The sequence below is a fragment of the Stenella coeruleoalba genome, assembly GCF_951394435.1.
Source record: "Stenella coeruleoalba genome assembly, chromosome: 2".
In the NCBI taxonomy this organism is placed as follows: domain Eukaryota; kingdom Metazoa; phylum Chordata; class Mammalia; order Artiodactyla; family Delphinidae; genus Stenella; species Stenella coeruleoalba.
In genome coordinates, this window is record NC_137147.1 from 299477 (window position 1) to 315609 (window position 16133).

The following is a 16133-nucleotide window of genomic DNA, read 5'->3' on the forward strand; positions in this document are numbered from 1 at the left end:
AAACCTGGGGGCCCCACCGGGGAGCTGGTTCGACAGTTTGCAGCACGGCCCCCCCAGTTGACAACACACCCACCCAGACACAGACGGGGTGCCCCCAGCTCCCGAATTAAAGGAAACAGAGAGAGTGAGCGTGGGCCAGAAAAACCCAACTGTACCCACAGTCGGGTAGAAGACACGGAAGGGGGAGAGAGAACAGCTCCCATCAGGTTAAAAATACAACGGGAGAGGGCGTCCCTGGTGGCGCAGTGGTTGAGAGTCCGCCTGCTGATGCAGGGGACACGGGTTCGTGCCCCGGTCCGGAAGGATCCCACATGCCGCGGAGCGGCTGGGCCCGTGAGCCACGGCCGCTGAGCCTGCGCGTCCGGAGCCTGTGCTCCGCCACGGGAGAGGCCACAACAGTGAGAGGCCCGCGTACCGCAAAAAAAAAAAAAAAAAAAAAATACAACGGGAGAAATATGGAAACGACAGATGGACTGAAAGATAAAACTGAGAAACTCTCCTGTAAAGACAAAGAGACATAAATAAAGAGGAAAGTTAAGAAAATTGGGATCGTTCCCGTAATCGAACATCCAACTAACTGGAGTTCCAGTCAGAAGAGAGAAAATGGAAGGAAAAAAACGATCAAAGAAACAATACGAAGATTTCCCAAACGGAAGGGCACCTGTTTCCAGACTGAAACGGTCACTGCCTACTTGGCCAGGGATTGAGAAACCCAGGGTATTACGGAAGCTGGGGACCCAAATGGCTGCAGAGGGAAAGGAGTTCCCCACGAATGGTCAGGGACTAGAAAGGCACGGCGGCTCAGCGGCCAGCCTGGCGCTGGAAGCTTCGTCGTGGGAAAATGACACTCCTACCAGAATTACCCATCTGGTCAGGCATCCGTCAGGGTGAGGGGCTGGTGACATTTCCACGCACGTGAACATCCTCCCTAATCAGCTTTCACGAGGCATTTCGAGGACAAGAAGGACATGCACCAGCGAAATGAGGAAGGGAACCAGGGACGGGGAAGCATGGGGCCAGCGGCCTGGGGCTGGAACTCACCTGGGAGATAGGAGACCCCTGGGTCCTGGAGGAGGAAGCGCCAGCCCAGGGCGAAGGGAGGAGGGCCCCGGGGAGCTGCCACCAAGACAGACCAGCTGCAGGACAAGCGGGGCGTTGACCTTGGCGGGGGCGACAGGTTCTCCAGAGAGACAGAACGCACATGTGATGTGTGTTACGTGTAGAAGCGTACAGCAGGCCGGATACATGCACCAGTTGATTGTGAGGAGTTGGCTCACGCGCTGTCATGGAAGCTGACAAGTCCCCAGGTCGGCAGCGGGCCAGCTGGAGACCCGGGGAGCCGGACGTGCGAGGTCCTGCCTGAGTCTGTGTCCAAAGGCAGGAGGCCGCTGTCCGCGCTGGAGTCCGTCGGGCCAGGAGAGCCGATTCTGCATCACTCGCTTCTGCTCTGCTGAGGCCTCCGGGACTGGACGAGGCCCACCCGCGAGGGGAGGGCACCTGCTTGCGTCAGACCACCCGTTCAGATGTTACTCTCAACCGGAGACGCCCAGAAGAAAGTCTCACCAAATACCTGGGCACCCGTGGCCCAGCCAAGTCCATACATAAAATTAAACATCACAGAAGGAAAGGAGGAGAAGGCAGGGGTTAGATCAGGAAATCAGAATTACCTGTGGCAGGAAGGGTAACCAGAATGCACTTCAGATGCTACGGGGTCCACCCTCTCATCAGGGACAGTGACACCCGGCACTGACTCAGCTGGCGGTCCTGAGGGGGACGCACTGGGAGAGAAGGAAGGGGACGTGCGGGTGTGGAGCCCTCCAGGGCCGCGAGCCTGAGGCAGTGGCCACCTCTCCCATGTCCACTCCCTCCCTCCTCACCTCCTCTTCATAGTCCTAGCCTGGGGTTGGGGGCATTCACCCTCCCTGGCGTGTGCTCAGGGAAGGCACTGTGCCCCCCACAACCTGGCCCAGATCTTAGAGGTGAAAGGTCACTGGTCCTCACAATGGGGGCTTCTGGGCAAGCGTTTCCTCCTAATTTGCAAAGAGACTCTCCTCCCCTTTACTGATGCCACTGCGTCTGTAGGTGATGCCTGGGCCACAGCAGCCATGTTGAGATCATGAGGTTGAGTAGGGGCTGACCTGCTGTGCCAGGGGGACATGCTCTATGGAAGGCTTTGGGGCCTCCTCCTTCCAGACTTCTCGTGGGAGACTGCCGACCCCACGCTGTTGGAGCTATTCTGGTGGCTCTCCTGGCTGCCTGTGGCTGAGCTGGCCTGACCAACGCAGTCAGAGAAAAATGCCCACAACCAATAAATCAAGAAATGGCCGCGTGAGCAGAGACGCTTGGAGGAGAAACATCAAAAGGATCAGCCTGAAGGCTTGACAGTGGCCGCCTCTGGGGGGGTCGGACTGTGGAGAGGGCTGGGCTGGGGGCTGGTGGTTTTGTGTGTGAGTCTTGCACTAACATTGAACGTTCCTCTTTTTCCTTTTGCTGTGTACGTGCATCACTTTGAAAAAGAGCAAAACACTCAAACCAAATGAAACTAAAACTCCAGCACAAACAAGACACACTTAACCACCACTAAAGCTCCCTAACTCAGGTGACAGGAAGAGCCTTCTTGGGACTTCCCTGGTGGCCCAGCGCTTAGGACTCGGTGCTCTCTCCGCCGTGGCCCGGCTTCAGTCCCTGGTCGGGGAACTAAATGCTGCGAGCGGTGTGGCGCGGCCATAAAGAAACAAGAAAAGGCTGCCCCAGGTGCCCAGAAAGATCGGGGGTTGCATGGCCCCTGCTTTCTGTTGCTGCCCCTGGCACCCCCCTGAGGACCTCAAAAGGTGAGACCTCTAGCCCCAGAAGGTAGCCTTACTGCGCCTGGGCCCTCAGCCCTTTGCTTAGCATGCCAGACCCACTGGTGCCCAGCCTGGATGCCCTTTGCTCCTGGCTGCAGAGATGCAGAGGGTAGGGTGCCGCCCCTGCAAACACACACTTGGGGGCAGCTCGTCATCAGTAACCAGGTGGCGTGAATCCAGCCCCCCGCCAGCTGCCCCAGGCCCTCTCCTCCTCTGCCTACTCCCTGCTTTTGGGGCATCACTATTCCTCTGGACCTGGTGTCTGCTACACCCCTGTAGCTCACCAGTGTCACCCCTGGAGCCCCGCCCAACCCCTCACTCGGGCCCCGTCCTCAGGCTTCCTCTGCACCCACTTCTGCCGCCAGCCAGCAGGCGCCCACGCCCACGCCCCTGACCTTGACCCTCCCCGACTGCCCCGTGGCTCAGCCTGCGTCCAGGCTTGCGTTCTGTGCCTGTTTTGGACGCCCAGCCCGACTCCCCCGCTTCCCGCTGCCCGCCAGCCCCTCCGGTCCTCACCACCCTCCATCCCTGGGGTCTGTCACATCAGGAACTCCCTGACCAGTATCCTCACCCCTCTGGACCCACGGGCTCCCCGTCACCCCCTCTGGGCAAAGGCTGAGCCCTGGAGGAAGCCGATGTCCACCTGTCCACTTGCCCAGGCTGCTGGCGCCGCCCGAGGGCCTCCTCCAGCCTTGTACCAGTAGGAAGCCCCACTCACCAGGCGACCGGGACTCCAGGCCCCCGGCCCCGTGGGGTCCACATGCAGCCGCCCTCTCCACCCGCCCCACTCTTGGCAGATGACCTCGTCCCTGCCTCCTACAGAGGAAGGGGAGGCGGCGGCCAGCAGGAGTTTCCCCCCGTCCTGCCAGGGCCCAGCAGACTGAATCCCACCCGGGACCCCGCCCTGGCTCTCGCGTCCACACCGTACTCCCAGAACCCTCGAATGGGGAACCTTACACGGCAAAGACCCTGAGGTAGGGGGATCCAGGGTCATGGGGAGGCCGGTGTCGTCACGGGGTCCTTGTGGGGGACGGCAGGGGGGTCAGAGTAGAGATGTGACAGTGGGAGGCAGAGCCCTAGAGAGAACAGGACTGCTGGCCGCTGGCCGGGAAGGTGCAGGAGGGGCCCGGAGCCGAGGCGTGCGGCCGCTTCCAGCTGTTAGAGGCCAGGAAGGGGTTCTCCCCGGAGCCCCCGGGAGGCAGCCCTGCCCGTGCCTCGGCTCCAGCCCAGGGAGGCCGCTTCGGCTCCCGCCTTCGCGGCTGTAGGACAGCCAGTCTGTGCCGTCTTACGCCGCCAGGCTCGCGGCGGCCTGTCCCGGCAGCCCTGGGGCCCTGACGCTCAGGGTGAGGGTCTCCAGCCCGCGCTCACCTCTGAACGCGGCTCGGCGGGGTCTCCAAAGCCCCCTCGTTCCCAAACCCAGAGGCGGGTTTTCAGAGGCTCCTCGTGGCTCGGGCCCCGCCCCCCCGAGCTGTCCCCCAGCCAGCCACCTCCGCCCGCACCTGCCCCCACGGGGCCCAAGGCCAGCCACCTGCACGCCCCGCTCTGGACGACGGCCCAAGTCCCTCCACTGGCCTCATGCTCCCCCGACCGGGCGGCCACAGCGCCCTTCCAGAGGTAGAGCCCAACCACTGCGCCCCTGTCTGGGACCTTCCACGGCTCCCAGTGCCCTCCGAGGGGCCCAGCACAGCCCGCTGGCTGCCCCGTGGGCTGTGGCACCCTCTTCCATCCTGTCCTTCTCGTCCTCCTGGATCCTCGGGTCTCTGCGAACAGCGCCTCGTCAGCGGGCCGCCCCGCAGCCCGGCCCCCCTCGACCATGCCGTGTTCTTGTCCTAACGCCCTCCGAGCCCCACTTCCACGCTGCCCGCCCCCAGCGAGCCCTCCAGACACACGGCTGAACTCCCTGTGCCTCTGAGGAACGCCCCGCCAGGCCTCACTCCAGACCCCCACCGTGCGCCCTGTCCCCAGGCCCATGGCTAGGCTGCAGGGGCCTGGTCCCGACCTACCACAAAGGGCCCCGGGACTGCAGCTGACGGGGCTGGTGTCCACGGCCAGCGTGGAATGCTCCGGAACAGTCTCACTGATGTACTTTTCCTTCTTTAAAAAAAGTGAACTGAAATTCACATCACCTTAACCGTCTTACCTTGTACACTTCGGTAGCACTTAGCACACTCACAGTGTGTGTAACCACCCGTCTCCCTAGTTCCAGAACATTCTCATCACCGGAAAGGAAACTGCCCCATTAAGTCACTCACTCCCTGTTCTCCCCTCCCCCAGCTCCTGGCAGCCCCCAATCTTTCTGTCCCTGTGGATTACCTACTCTGGACGTTTCATATGAACGGACCATAGAACGTGGGCCTCTCGTCTGCCTCCGTTCACTCAGCATGACGTCTTCAAGGCTCGTCAGTGTGGCAGCACGTGTCAGAATTTCATTCCTTTTTTACAACAATTTTTATTGAAGCAGACTTGATTCACAGTGTTGTGTTACTTTCAGGTGTACAGCAAAGTGATTCAGTTACACACACACATACATCCACTCTGTTAGAGTCTTTCCCACGTAGGTCATCACAGAGTGTTGAGAAGAGTTCCCTGTGCTCTAGAGTAGGTCCTTATTAGTTACCTATTTTATAAGTAGTAGTGTGTATATGTCCATCCCAATCTCCCAATTTATCCCTCCGCCCCATCCCCCTGGTAACCATAAGTTTGTTTTCTACATCTGCGATTCTATTTGTTTTGTAAATAAGTTCATTTGTAACTCTGTGGGGTTTTTTTGCCTGCGTTGGGTTCTCATTGCTGCACGCGTGCGCGGGCTTTTCTCTAGTTGCGGCGAGCGGGGGCTGCTCTTCGTTGCGGTGCGTGGGCTTCTCATTGCAGTGGCTTCTCTTGTTGTGGAGCACGGGCTCTAGGCATGTGGGCTTCAGGAGTTGTGGCTCGTGGGCTCAGGAGTTGTTGCTCGTGGGCTCTCAAGCGCAGGCTCAGTAGTTGTGGCCTACGGGCTTAGTTGCTCCGTGGCATGTGGGATCTTCCCGGACCAGGGCTCGAACCCATGTCCCCTGCATTGGCAGGCAGATTCCCAACCACTGAGCCACGAGGGAAGTCCCTGTACCATTTTTCAGATTCCACACATAAGTGATATCATATGGTATTTGTATTTCTCTTTCTGACTTACTTCACTCAGTATGGTAATCTGTAGGTCTATTCATGTTGCTGCAAATGGCGTTATTTCCTTCTTTTTTATGGCTGAGTAATGTTCCACCGTATCTAGGTACCAACCTTCTTTACCCACTCTTCTGTCATGGACACTGAGGTGCTTCCACGTCTTGGCTATTTTAAATAGTGCTGTGATGAAAACCTTCATTCCTCTTTACGGCTGAGTCACATCCTCCCATGTGGCTAGACCACACTGTTTATCTGGTCATCAGCTGATGGACACGGCTTGCTCTGACCTTTTGCTATTGTGAATACTGCCAGTATCTGTTTGAGTCCGTTTCGAAGCCTTGGATAGACACCCGGGAGCAGAATTGCTGGGTCACCCAGTAACTCTATGTTTAACTGCCTGAGGAACTGCCAGGCTGCTTCCTGCAGGGGTGGCACCTTGCTGACCTTCTGAAGGCACACACGTTCTGCAGTCTACGCTGCCAGCTGTCTCAGCCTGCATCAACGTCAAATGCTACTTCCCCCCAAATGTGGGCAAAACGATGCTCTGTGGAGCTGCTGGTTCTTCCCTGCATCTGAGCTGCAGCTTCACGGGCCAGCCCAGCCAGTGGGCGGAGGGGCTGGGAGCAAGGCTCCTCCTTGGTCTGGGCCGCTGCTGTGCAGGCTCTGTGGCTGGTTCCCGTTTTCACACAAACACAGGAGGAAATGGCCTGTGCTTGAGGGAGGGAGCACACCCTGGGTCCCGCGTGTGGAGGAAGAGGCCCGCCTGGCTGTTGGGCAGGATGGGGCCAGCTTCCAGGATGGGCTCTCTGGTGGGTGCTCACTCTGGCCTCCAGGACACTATGTGGCCAGGCCAAGGCTGGGAAGTGCACTGCCCTACAGAGTTACGGGGGTGATGGCTAGTCTCTTACGATGGCCCTTATAAACCATGTGTCCCAGGTCTCCTACCCTTGGGAAGTACCCCCCCCCACCGGAATCTGGGGTGGCCAGGACTTACTTTCTGGCCCATAGGACGCAGTGCTGTCAGACGTCCCGGGATGGGTCGTGAGAAGCTTGGCCCCGTGACCGTGGGCTGGGCAGCTGCCATGGAATAGTCCCACCACTCTGAGACCGCCATGCTCCCAGGAAGCCCCAGCCGGCCACACGGAGAGGCCACGCTCGGGGAGAGGGCCAGCCAGCCACCCAACTAGGGCAGCAGACATCCTGGACATGCATCCCTCAGAAGATCCCACCCCAGCTGCTACCTGACCACACTGCAGAGAAGCCCCCAGGGGGAGCCGCTCAGCTGAGACAGGGCCATCCACACACCAAGACAGAGAGGAACAAAGGGGGGCTTTAAGCCACGAATTTTGGGGGTGCTTTGTTACACAGCAATGGATAACGGGGACATGGGAGTCCATTTCAAGCCCACCTGGGCTGTCCCCCCTGGGGCCATAGTTCAGAGAGCAGGTGCAGGTCAGGGCTCGGCTGCCCCACCCCACCATTTGTGCCTGTCCCTGGGGAGGCAGTGGCCGCATTTGAAGCAGGTCCTTGGGATCCACATCCAAGCAAGGAGGGGGCCCTTCCTCAGCAGGGAGGGGCTTCTTGGGGGAGGGAAGAGCACTTAGTTCCTGCCGAGGTGGAAGAGGGGCAGCCCCACAGACAGCGAGTGGCAGCTCCTCCCAGTGGGGCAGGCGGGGCAGGGGGACAGTCTGGCCCAGGCCAGCTCCCCGCCAGCCCGCCGGAGCCCCGCGGGGAGGGCCTGGCTCTGCCTAGACCCTGGTCCCTCTCCCTTCCCCACTCAGGCTCCTCTCACCTTGCCCTCTCTGAGAGCCTTCTCTCCCTCCACCCAGGGGCCCTAGAGGTGTAGACACTCTCCCCCCACCACGGCGCACGCAGGACCCCGTGCGCAGCCCCGAATCCACCTCTGCCTTCCTCCTCCCGGGGCTCGGCGGCGAGGCAGCTGGGACCGCCAGCTTCTCTCTTCAGGGCCCAGTCGCTCCTTCCCTGGAGGCCCGCCCCAGCCCCGGACGACCCAGTCTCCGGGTATGGTCGGCCCCAGTGGGGGAGGCGTCCGCTCGGCTCATCCCCCCTTCCCCGCAGCTGCGCTGCGTCTCCCTCCCCCCAACCAGGACGCCCAAGCCACCCCCCGACTCCAGCACCGGCGGTCACCTCTCAGCCCGTCCCCTCCAGTTGCGCCCGCCCCGCCCCGCCGCACGCTCGGCTGACCCCCTCCCTGTTGCGGGGCCCACCTGGCGAGCCCCCCTCCCTGCTCACACCCTGCGCGACTCCGGGAGTGCCCCGCGGTCACGAGCCCCCCACGTGCACGGGGACCGGGGCAGGTGCTACCTGCGCGCTGGGCCCGCCCTCCCTGCTCGGCGCCGCCCCGCGCCGCCCCGCCCCGCGCGCACCGGGCATGCCCAGAGCCCGGTGACACGCCCGCCCGCTCGAGTCCTGAGCGGACCCTGCCCGCGTCCGCCCCGGGCCCGCGCTACCCCGCGCGCCGCCATGGAGCGCATCGAGGGGGCGGCCGTGGGCCGCTGCGCAGCCTCGCCCTACCTGCTGCCGCTCACGCTGCACTACCGCCAGGTGAGCCCGCCTTCCGCGTCCTCCGCGCCTTCCGCGGCTGACGCCGGCCCCGGACCCCGCCCACGCGCCCATGGCCCCGCCCATGGCCTCGTGCCCCCGCCCCGCGGACCCCGCCTCCTCGCCGAGCTCTCTGCCCGTGAGTCCGCGTTCGCAGAGCCGTTGAGCGTCCGGCTCTGGGCAGGGACACCTCGGGGGACCACTCATTCCTCCAAGGAGGCTTTGCTGGGCCCCGGCCCTTTTTTGCGGTGGGACATGTTGCGCGCCCCGGGGATCAGGGAAAGCTTCCTGGTGGTGGTCTCCGTTCTGGGCAGAGGAGGCCGGCGATGGAGCTGGTGAGCCCTGGGGAGCCTCTCCAGGTGGGCTGCCTGCCGGGGCGTCACCTCCTCCTGCCGGCCCGGGAAGGGAGTGCAGGACCACACCGCCTCCCGTGGCGCTGTGCAAGTAGTAGGCTCACAGGAAACACTTGTTTGTCCAGTTCGGGCCCCCACCTTTTGCTTGCCGCTCCACCGAGTTCCTCCACGCCATCCAGGTGAGGACTGCACTCCTCCGAGTCTGGTGCAGCCCCTCCCTGCCCCCTCAGTTAGGACAGGTGGTGCAGGTCTTTGGCGCCCCTCTGCCGGGCTGTCCCTGGCCTGCAGCATCCTGTGACCCCCCCCCCCTCCCCAGGCCCATTACTCTCACTAACCTGTGAAGCCCTCTTGACGCCCAGCCTGACAGAGGCTGCACTCCAGTGTCGCCTCTCCCTTGTCGCTGCTGTCCCGTTGGCTCTAGGGGACAGGGAATTCCTATCCCCAGGATGGACCCAAGTTGGCAGCACCGGCTGGGGCAGAAGCCAGGGTTGGTTGAGGGCAGAGTGCAGGGACACGGAGGTTGCTGGCCTTTCCCTGGTGTTGGCCTGGGGCAGGGATGCCTAGTTGTGGCTGCACAGCCTCCAGGGGCTGGGGCTCTGGGGCCAGCAGGTGGGCACAGGGTGATCCAGGCACGTAACCGCTGTGGCCTATGGCTGTGGCAGCCTCCCCCACCTCCTGTGGAGTGTGGATGGGTGCTGGTGACCGAAGCTGAGCCCATGCGGGCGGTAGGCTGCGATGCACACAGGCTGGGGCCGGGGTGGTGTTCCCAGGGGCCATGGGACACTGGGCTGGGTGGTGAACGTCACTGCGGGGCACCTGCAGCCTTTGGTCAGTAGGCACCCATGGCCAGGGGAGACCTGGTGGATGGACAGACAGACCAGCCAGAGGCAGGGCACCCGCGTGGCTCTGAGGGGGAGGGGCTGTGTTTAAACTCCAGTCCTGTACCTCCCTCCCAGGGCCCTGGAAGATGAGCCAGGCCTGGGTCCTGACCCTCTGGGAGGGGCTGGCTGGGCCTCAGTGGGCCCCTCTGGACCTTCCCCTGCACCCTGCCTTGGCTGGACCTGAGGGTCTGACAGATGTTTTGATCTTGATCCAAGAGGGTACCTGAAACCAGCACGAGATGACACTCACCCTGGGGGAGGCAGGGGCACAGCTGGCACGTGGCAGACTGGGGGGCAGGCCTTCCCCGGAGCTCGTCCTGGGGGGTGGCTGGCCCTGGGGTGGCCAGATTGCAGGCAGGCCCAGGCTTGCCTCTTGGGGGTGGTGTCTCACAACGGCCTCCCGGGCAGCCCGACCTGCACAGGGCAGGCCATCGGCTCTCCCTCCTGCTTGGAAACCGGGGCTCCTGCCCGTCCAGAGCACCTCCGCCTTCAGGCCCAGCTCAGACCAATGTCCCCAGCTCCCCTCAGACCAGCATGCGGGCCTCTGCCTGTCAGGGCCCACTGCTGGGAATGAATGCCCTTTCTTTTCTATGGGGCCTGGTGCAGTGTCGCCTCCTCCAGGAAGTCCTCACACAGGCTGTTCCTTAGTGTCCTTCCTCTTTTGCAGCCCCGGTTGCCCTTTCGGTGTCTCTGGTGCTCAGATCCATGTGTGTTTCATGGCTCGGACGGGGCCTCAAGTGTGGGGCCAGCAGCTCGCCAGGGCGCAGGGCTGACCCAGTGGCTGAGCAAGCCGGTGGTGGGTGTCCACAGGGCTGGGCTCTAGGGCCCCAGGGCCAGCCCCATCCTCAGAGACCCCTTGGGGAGGGGTCAGGGCCAGGCGGAACAGCCCGGAGGACGGGAGCCTACCTCACCTAGTGGTGTCCCGCTGGCAGGGTTCTGGCCCCTCGTGCCCCCTGCCGGCTGGAGCCCCGTAAGCATGGGTTCTGGCCGCCCCCGGTGGTGCTGGCCCAGGCCCCGGCCCCCCGCACTGCCTTTTGTTCACTGAATGCTGCTCAGAGCCCTGGGAGCTGCTGGGACGGGGCGTCCAGGGTCGGGGAGCAGGGGGGTGGAAGGAAGTGACAGAACAGCAGGACCACAGGACACAGGACAGACAGCCCGAGACAGAAACCGGGCCGGGGACAGGGTCATCCACTGCCCAGTCATCATCATTGAATCGTCACGTCCTGCGGGCTGAGATTCTGCCCGGCGCGGGCACACCCTTCCCCAGCTGCTCCCGGGGCTGCTGCGCTCTCCGGAGGCCCGCCTGCCCCTCCTGCCCTCCTGTCGCCCTTTGTCCAGTGGCCCAAGGGAGCTTCAGCAACGAAAACCTGATCTCTGCTCTACCCGCTTGGGACCCCTCCTGCCCCTCGCCCTGACTGTGAGGACATGTCACGCCCGCCTCTCCCCACACCCCCGTGGCCCTTCCCGCACTTGGCGGCAGCGTCGTCTCTCTGCAGCTTCTCGTGCTCACCTGTGCTGGGTGCTGGCTCACGCTGTGCCTGGGACGCCTTCCCACCCTTTGGCCCGGTTTCCGCCTCACCCCTTGAGAGCATCAGGCTGTCCTGGACTTCCCTGCCCACCCTGGCGGCTACGCCCTGCCCCACCCGCCGCAGCTCGTCGCTCCCGAGGGGCCCGGGGCCACGACTGGCCGGGTACGGTGGGTCTGTGTGGCCTTCTCGCTCCCTGGAGCACCTCCACCCGCGCTGCCAGCCCTTCAGCCCTCCCTGACCGCTGCCCCGCCTCTTGCAGAATGGTACCCAGAAGTCGTGGGACTTCATGAAGACCCATGACAGGTGAGGGCCCAGCCTGGCTGGCCCCCGGGGAAGCCCCAGGGTGATGTCTGCAGGGACACCGGGCCCAGGGGCACAGAGCCCCACCCGCCTCTGCGTGTCTGAAGTCCCCACTTTCCCTGTCGTCTCACTGAGGGGTCACCCAAGGCCTGGAGCCCGAGCTGGGTCCCAGCTCAGGCCACCTGGACCACCTCTTGGACCTGAGAGAAGCTGCCCAGGTGCCCTCGCCCCGAGCGTCGGAAGCAGGGGCTGGATGGCAGCGTGGCTTCAGGAGTGTGGCTGGCGGCAGCCGGCCAGCAGGGGCCACGTGTCCCGTCAGTCACCCGTCCTCAGCTGCTGCCACCCCCGGCCTGCCCAGCTGCCCAGCATGTCCTTCCCACCCCCCGGCCCCCGTCCTGCCAGCTGGAATACAGGAGGCCTGGGTCCTAGCCTGACTGTGTGACCCTGGCAAGCTGTGACCCGTCCTGGGCCTCAGTCTGCCCACCTGAGCAAGGGACACCACCTTCCTGGGTTGTGGAGGAGAGGAGGTGGGCTGGGCCCCCAGGGGGGTGAGGTGAGGGGGCTGCTTCTGTGCTGAGCTGGGTCCCTCCCCCTGCAGTGTGACCATTCTCATGTTCAACTCTTCTCGAAGGAGCCTGGTGTTGGTGAAGCAGTTCAGGCCAGGTGAGGCGGCCCAAGTGCGGTGTGGGGGGAGGGGAGGCCTGCAGGCTCACGTTCAGGCCCCTGGTGTCCTAGGGTCAGAGTGCAGACGTGGGGAGAGGGCTCTAGAGGAAACTGAGGCCCGGCAAGGGGGTCTGGCCAGAGCGGGTCACGTGGAGCTGGCCACCACAGGGCGGTGACTGCGGTCTGCCTTCCCCCAACCAGCTGTGTACGCTGGCGAGGTGGAGCGCCTCTTCCCGGGGTCCCTGGCCGCCGCGGACCAGGACGGGCCCCGGGAGCTGCAGCCGGCACTGCCTGGCTCGGCAGGGGTGACATACGAGCTGTGCGCCGGCCTCGTGGACCAGCCCGGGCTCTCGCTGGAGCAGGTGGCCTGCAAGGAAGCGTGGGAGGAGTGCGGCTACCACCTGGCCCCCTCCGGCCTGCGCCGGGTCGCCACGTACAAGTGAGTGGGGCTGGGCCCGTGGGCCTGCGGGGCTGGGGAAGGGCCGTCTGTTGCCAGCGCAGCCCAGGGGATGGGACGAGCTGCCTGGAAGGCAGTGAGCACCCAGTTCCCAGGGGTGTGCAAGCAGGGCGATTGCTCCTTGTTTTTCAACCTTCCCACGCTGGGGAAGGTTGGACGGAACGCACCTCAGGGCGTGATCTGGGCTGGAACCCGGGGCCCTCGGGGCTAGTCCTGCAGCCTGCTTGGCCCCGTGCCCTCCACCGCGGCGGGGCCGCCCGGCTCTGCTCCGGGTGGCAGCTGCTGCCGACAGATGCCTCTACTTCCTGTGGGATTAAGCGCCGGGCGCTGGGGGTGGGGGTGAGTCACAGGTCTGCTCTGACAGCGGCTCAGGGGCGAGGGAAAGGCCAAGTCCTGGGCCGGGGCTGGGGGGCGAAGTGCGGCCCGCCCCCGCCAAAGCCCGCCCCTCATTCCCCCCGGCCCAGGACAGGATGTCGGGGTGCAGCCCAGCCTTGGCCTGAGGATGTCACAGTGGGTCCCTGACCTTGGTGAAGTCCGGGGGCAGCAGGAGAGTCTCACGGTGTCGCCCGATGCCGAGCCCCTGGCGGCCTTCCCCAGAGGCGGAGCCGCCCTCCTCGGCCCAGCAAGGGGCCGCTCAGTGTTGGGCCTGGGCCCCCTCGGCGACACCCAGGGCCTCGTCCAGGCGCCCCCGGCCTGGGAACTCAGGCCTGGGATTTCTACACCAAAGAGCCAGACATCTTGGTGTGAGGGCCTCAGTTACCTGCGGGCATCCTCCGCGTGGCTGGCCAGTGGCCACGTAGCCTCTGAGCCTTTGGGCTGGCGGTCCGGGGGGTCGGGAGGATCCAAGGGGCCTGACCTCGGGTAGGGGGTGAGCCAGCGGGCAGGCCAGGAGGAAGGCAGGTGGAGGTGCCTTGGAGGGTTGGGGTCCCCCGAGCGGGTGAGTCTGGGGGGAGTCCTGGCAGAGGCGCTGCATGGCAAAGGCTCAGGGGCAAGGGGACAAGTGGCCCTGGCCTCTGGGCTACGGCCTGATCCTGAGGGTGCTGGGTGCCGAGGAGGGCTCTGGACAGCGAGTGGCCTGCTCAGACTGCACTTTCGAGGTGAGGGTGGCTGGCTGTGCGGAGGCAGGGCCGGACGGGGCTGGCGTGGAGGCCAGGGCAGCTCTCCCTGGGAGCCCGGCGGCGGGCTGCATGAGCAGGAACTTGTGCTCCCCTGGGGTGGGGCCCACGGCTTCCTTCCGTGGCCCCGGGGGGGAGCCAGGCCACTCATCTGCCCGTCCCAGGTGACAAGACCCAGTGCTCGTCTGAGATCCCCCAGCTGAGGACGTGTTTGAGTGAGCAGGGAGAGGCAGTGCCCGGCCTGGCCGGGCACATTCTTCTCGGCGCCGGTGTCCGTCACACGCCGGCGGAAACTGGGACTGGAAACCCCACAGACCGCTGCTTCCATCAAAGGCGCAGGCTGTAGCTGCCGGCGGAAATGGGCTGTCAGGAAGGGTCCGAGGGAGATAAGGGGCGGGAGGGTGGAGGAAGCAGCTGGGTGAGGTCAGTCTGGGTGGGGCCCCCGCCTGGGGGTGGGGGGCTTGGGGAGTGGGAGGGAAGCTCCTCCAGCTCTGCTCCCTGCCCCAAGTGCAGGGCGCACCTCGGGGCCGCGTCCACCCTGCAGGCCCCGGCTGGCCTCAGCTAAGCTCCTGGGGTGGCCTGGGGTCTCCCTGATCCCCTGGACGTCTCCCCAGACACCCTCTGCCTCCCCTCTCCCCCAGCAGACCACGCTCAGCCCTCCCCTCCTGTCTGTCACCCCGTCCTCATGGCCAGCTGTCACCATGGCTGCCCACTCGTTACCTCCCCCAGCACCGGTCTGGGCCCCTGCCCTCTGCCTGGGTGCCTGTCCCCCTCCTGGTGGCCAGAAGCCCCCTCCTGGCCACCACCTAGGGAGGGAGGGGACTCCTTGACAGTCCTCTCCAGCCTGTGAACCCTGGTCCTGGCCCTGGGGACCGCGCCCCACCCCGCCCAGAACAGGCATCCTGCGGGTGCCCACATGGGAGTGCTCGCAGACCCAGGCTGCGCCGGCCCGAGCCCCGGCTGCGACCCGGGGCCCGCTGTGTGGGGAGAGGCCTGGCTGAGGCCCAGCGTGAGCAGAGTGTCGGTGCGCAGGACCGCCCGCCAGACTCAGCGGCTTCCAGCGACGCCCATTCACAGCCTCGCGGTTGCTGGGCGTCGGCAGTCGGCTTGCCACGGACTCGGCCCACCGCTCAGGGCCTCGCAGCCTGACCGCCAAGCTGCGGTCAGGCGTCGGCCAGGCCGAGGTCTAATCTGGGGCTGAGGCTCGTCTTCCCAGCTCCCCGTGGCTGTGACTGAGGGCGCTGTCTCCCGCTGGCTGTCAGCCGGGGGCCCGTGGTCGGCTCCTAGCCCATAGGCCCTGGCACGTGGCCCTCTTACAGCATGGTGGCTTACCTCGTCTTCAGGTGTCTCTCTGACTCTTTCCACCTCTGACCCCTAAAACCGGCAATGAAGAGCTTGCCTGACTACGTCAGGCCCACCCAGGATCACCTCCCTTTTTGATGAACTTAAAGTCACCTGATGAGGGCCCTTAATGACATCTGCAGAATTTCTCCTCCATCACCTGACCTAACCTCATCACATGGGAGCCTAATCACGGTGGGAGGTCACATCCAACATGTTCCTAGGTTTCCCCCACACTTGAAGGGAGGAGATTACATGGAGTGTGTACACCACAGGGGGGAATCTGGGGGGCCAGGGGGCATCCTGGAGCACTGCCTACCAGGGGCTGGAAGGAGTGGACAAGAGAGGGCTGTGGAAGGGGCAGGGGTGGCCGGTGGGGCCTGTATGGATGCCTCAGCAGGTGCTGTCTCGACCCGTAGGTCTGGTGTGGGACTGACCAGCTCCAGCCAGACCATGTTCTACGCAGAGGTGACAGATGCCCAGCAGGGTGGCCCAGGCGGGGGCCTGGCGGAGGAGGGCGAGCTCATTGAGGTTGTGCACCTGCCCCTGGATGGCGCCCAGGCCTTCGCCGATGACCCGGATGTTCCCAAGACCCTCGGCGTCATCTTTGGTATCTCGTGGTTCCTTAGCCATGTGGCCCCTGGCCTGGGTCCCCAGTGAAGCTCCAGGCGGTCTGGACGAGCCCAGTTCTGGACACCTGCTCCGCAAACCTAATAAAGGCTGGTGTAGCTCTAGCCTGTGTCTACCGACTCCGAGCTGTGACCATGGTGGGCTGGGGGGCGGGGGGGGGGGTGCGGTCTCCGTGAAAGCCCCTCAGCTCCACCGGGGCAGAAGCCTTGTCTGCAGGTTGTGCAGGGGGCAACTGGGGGTTGGCGGCTGGCAGAGGGCTAGGCCAGGCCCTGGGTAGTGCCCCAGGCTGAGTGGGGGGCA

The 16133-nt window shown here is 64.3% G+C and overlaps 1 protein-coding gene across 2 annotated transcripts; it reads left to right on the plus strand.

Annotated features, from left to right (window-relative positions):
- The first annotated feature begins 8445 nt into the window (after positions 1-8445).
- On the plus strand, positions 8446-15904 carry NUDT14 (nudix hydrolase 14). 2 transcript variants are annotated; one of them, XM_079914145.1, is made up of 5 exons: positions 8446-8567; positions 11587-11630; positions 12226-12290; positions 12492-12729; positions 15623-15904. In XM_079914145.1, the coding sequence occupies exons 1-5, from the start codon at positions 8487-8489 to the stop codon at positions 15861-15863; spliced, it is 669 nt and encodes a 222-aa protein (XP_079770271.1). In that variant the 5' UTR covers positions 8446-8486; the 3' UTR covers positions 15864-15904. The 2 variants fall into 2 exon arrangements, with proteins under 2 accessions (XP_079770271.1, XP_079770272.1); XM_079914146.1 differs by lacking the exon at positions 15623-15904 and adding an exon at positions 13212-14231.
- The last annotated feature ends 229 nt before the right edge of the window (positions 15905-16133 follow it).

Bases quoted from the DNA above. Each gene is read 5' to 3' on its own strand.
- NUDT14 (XM_079914145.1), top strand. From the start codon at position 8,487: ATGGAGCGCATCGAGGGGGCGGCCGTGGGCCGCTGCGCAGCCTCGCCC. The intron at 11,631-12,225 runs GTGAGGGCCCAG...CTCCCCCTGCAG, and splicing joins TTCATGAAGACCCATGACAG to TGTGACCATTCTCATGTTCA. The intron at 12,730-15,622 runs GTGAGTGGGGCT...CTCGACCCGTAG, and splicing joins CGCCGGGTCGCCACGTACAA to GTCTGGTGTGGGACTGACCA.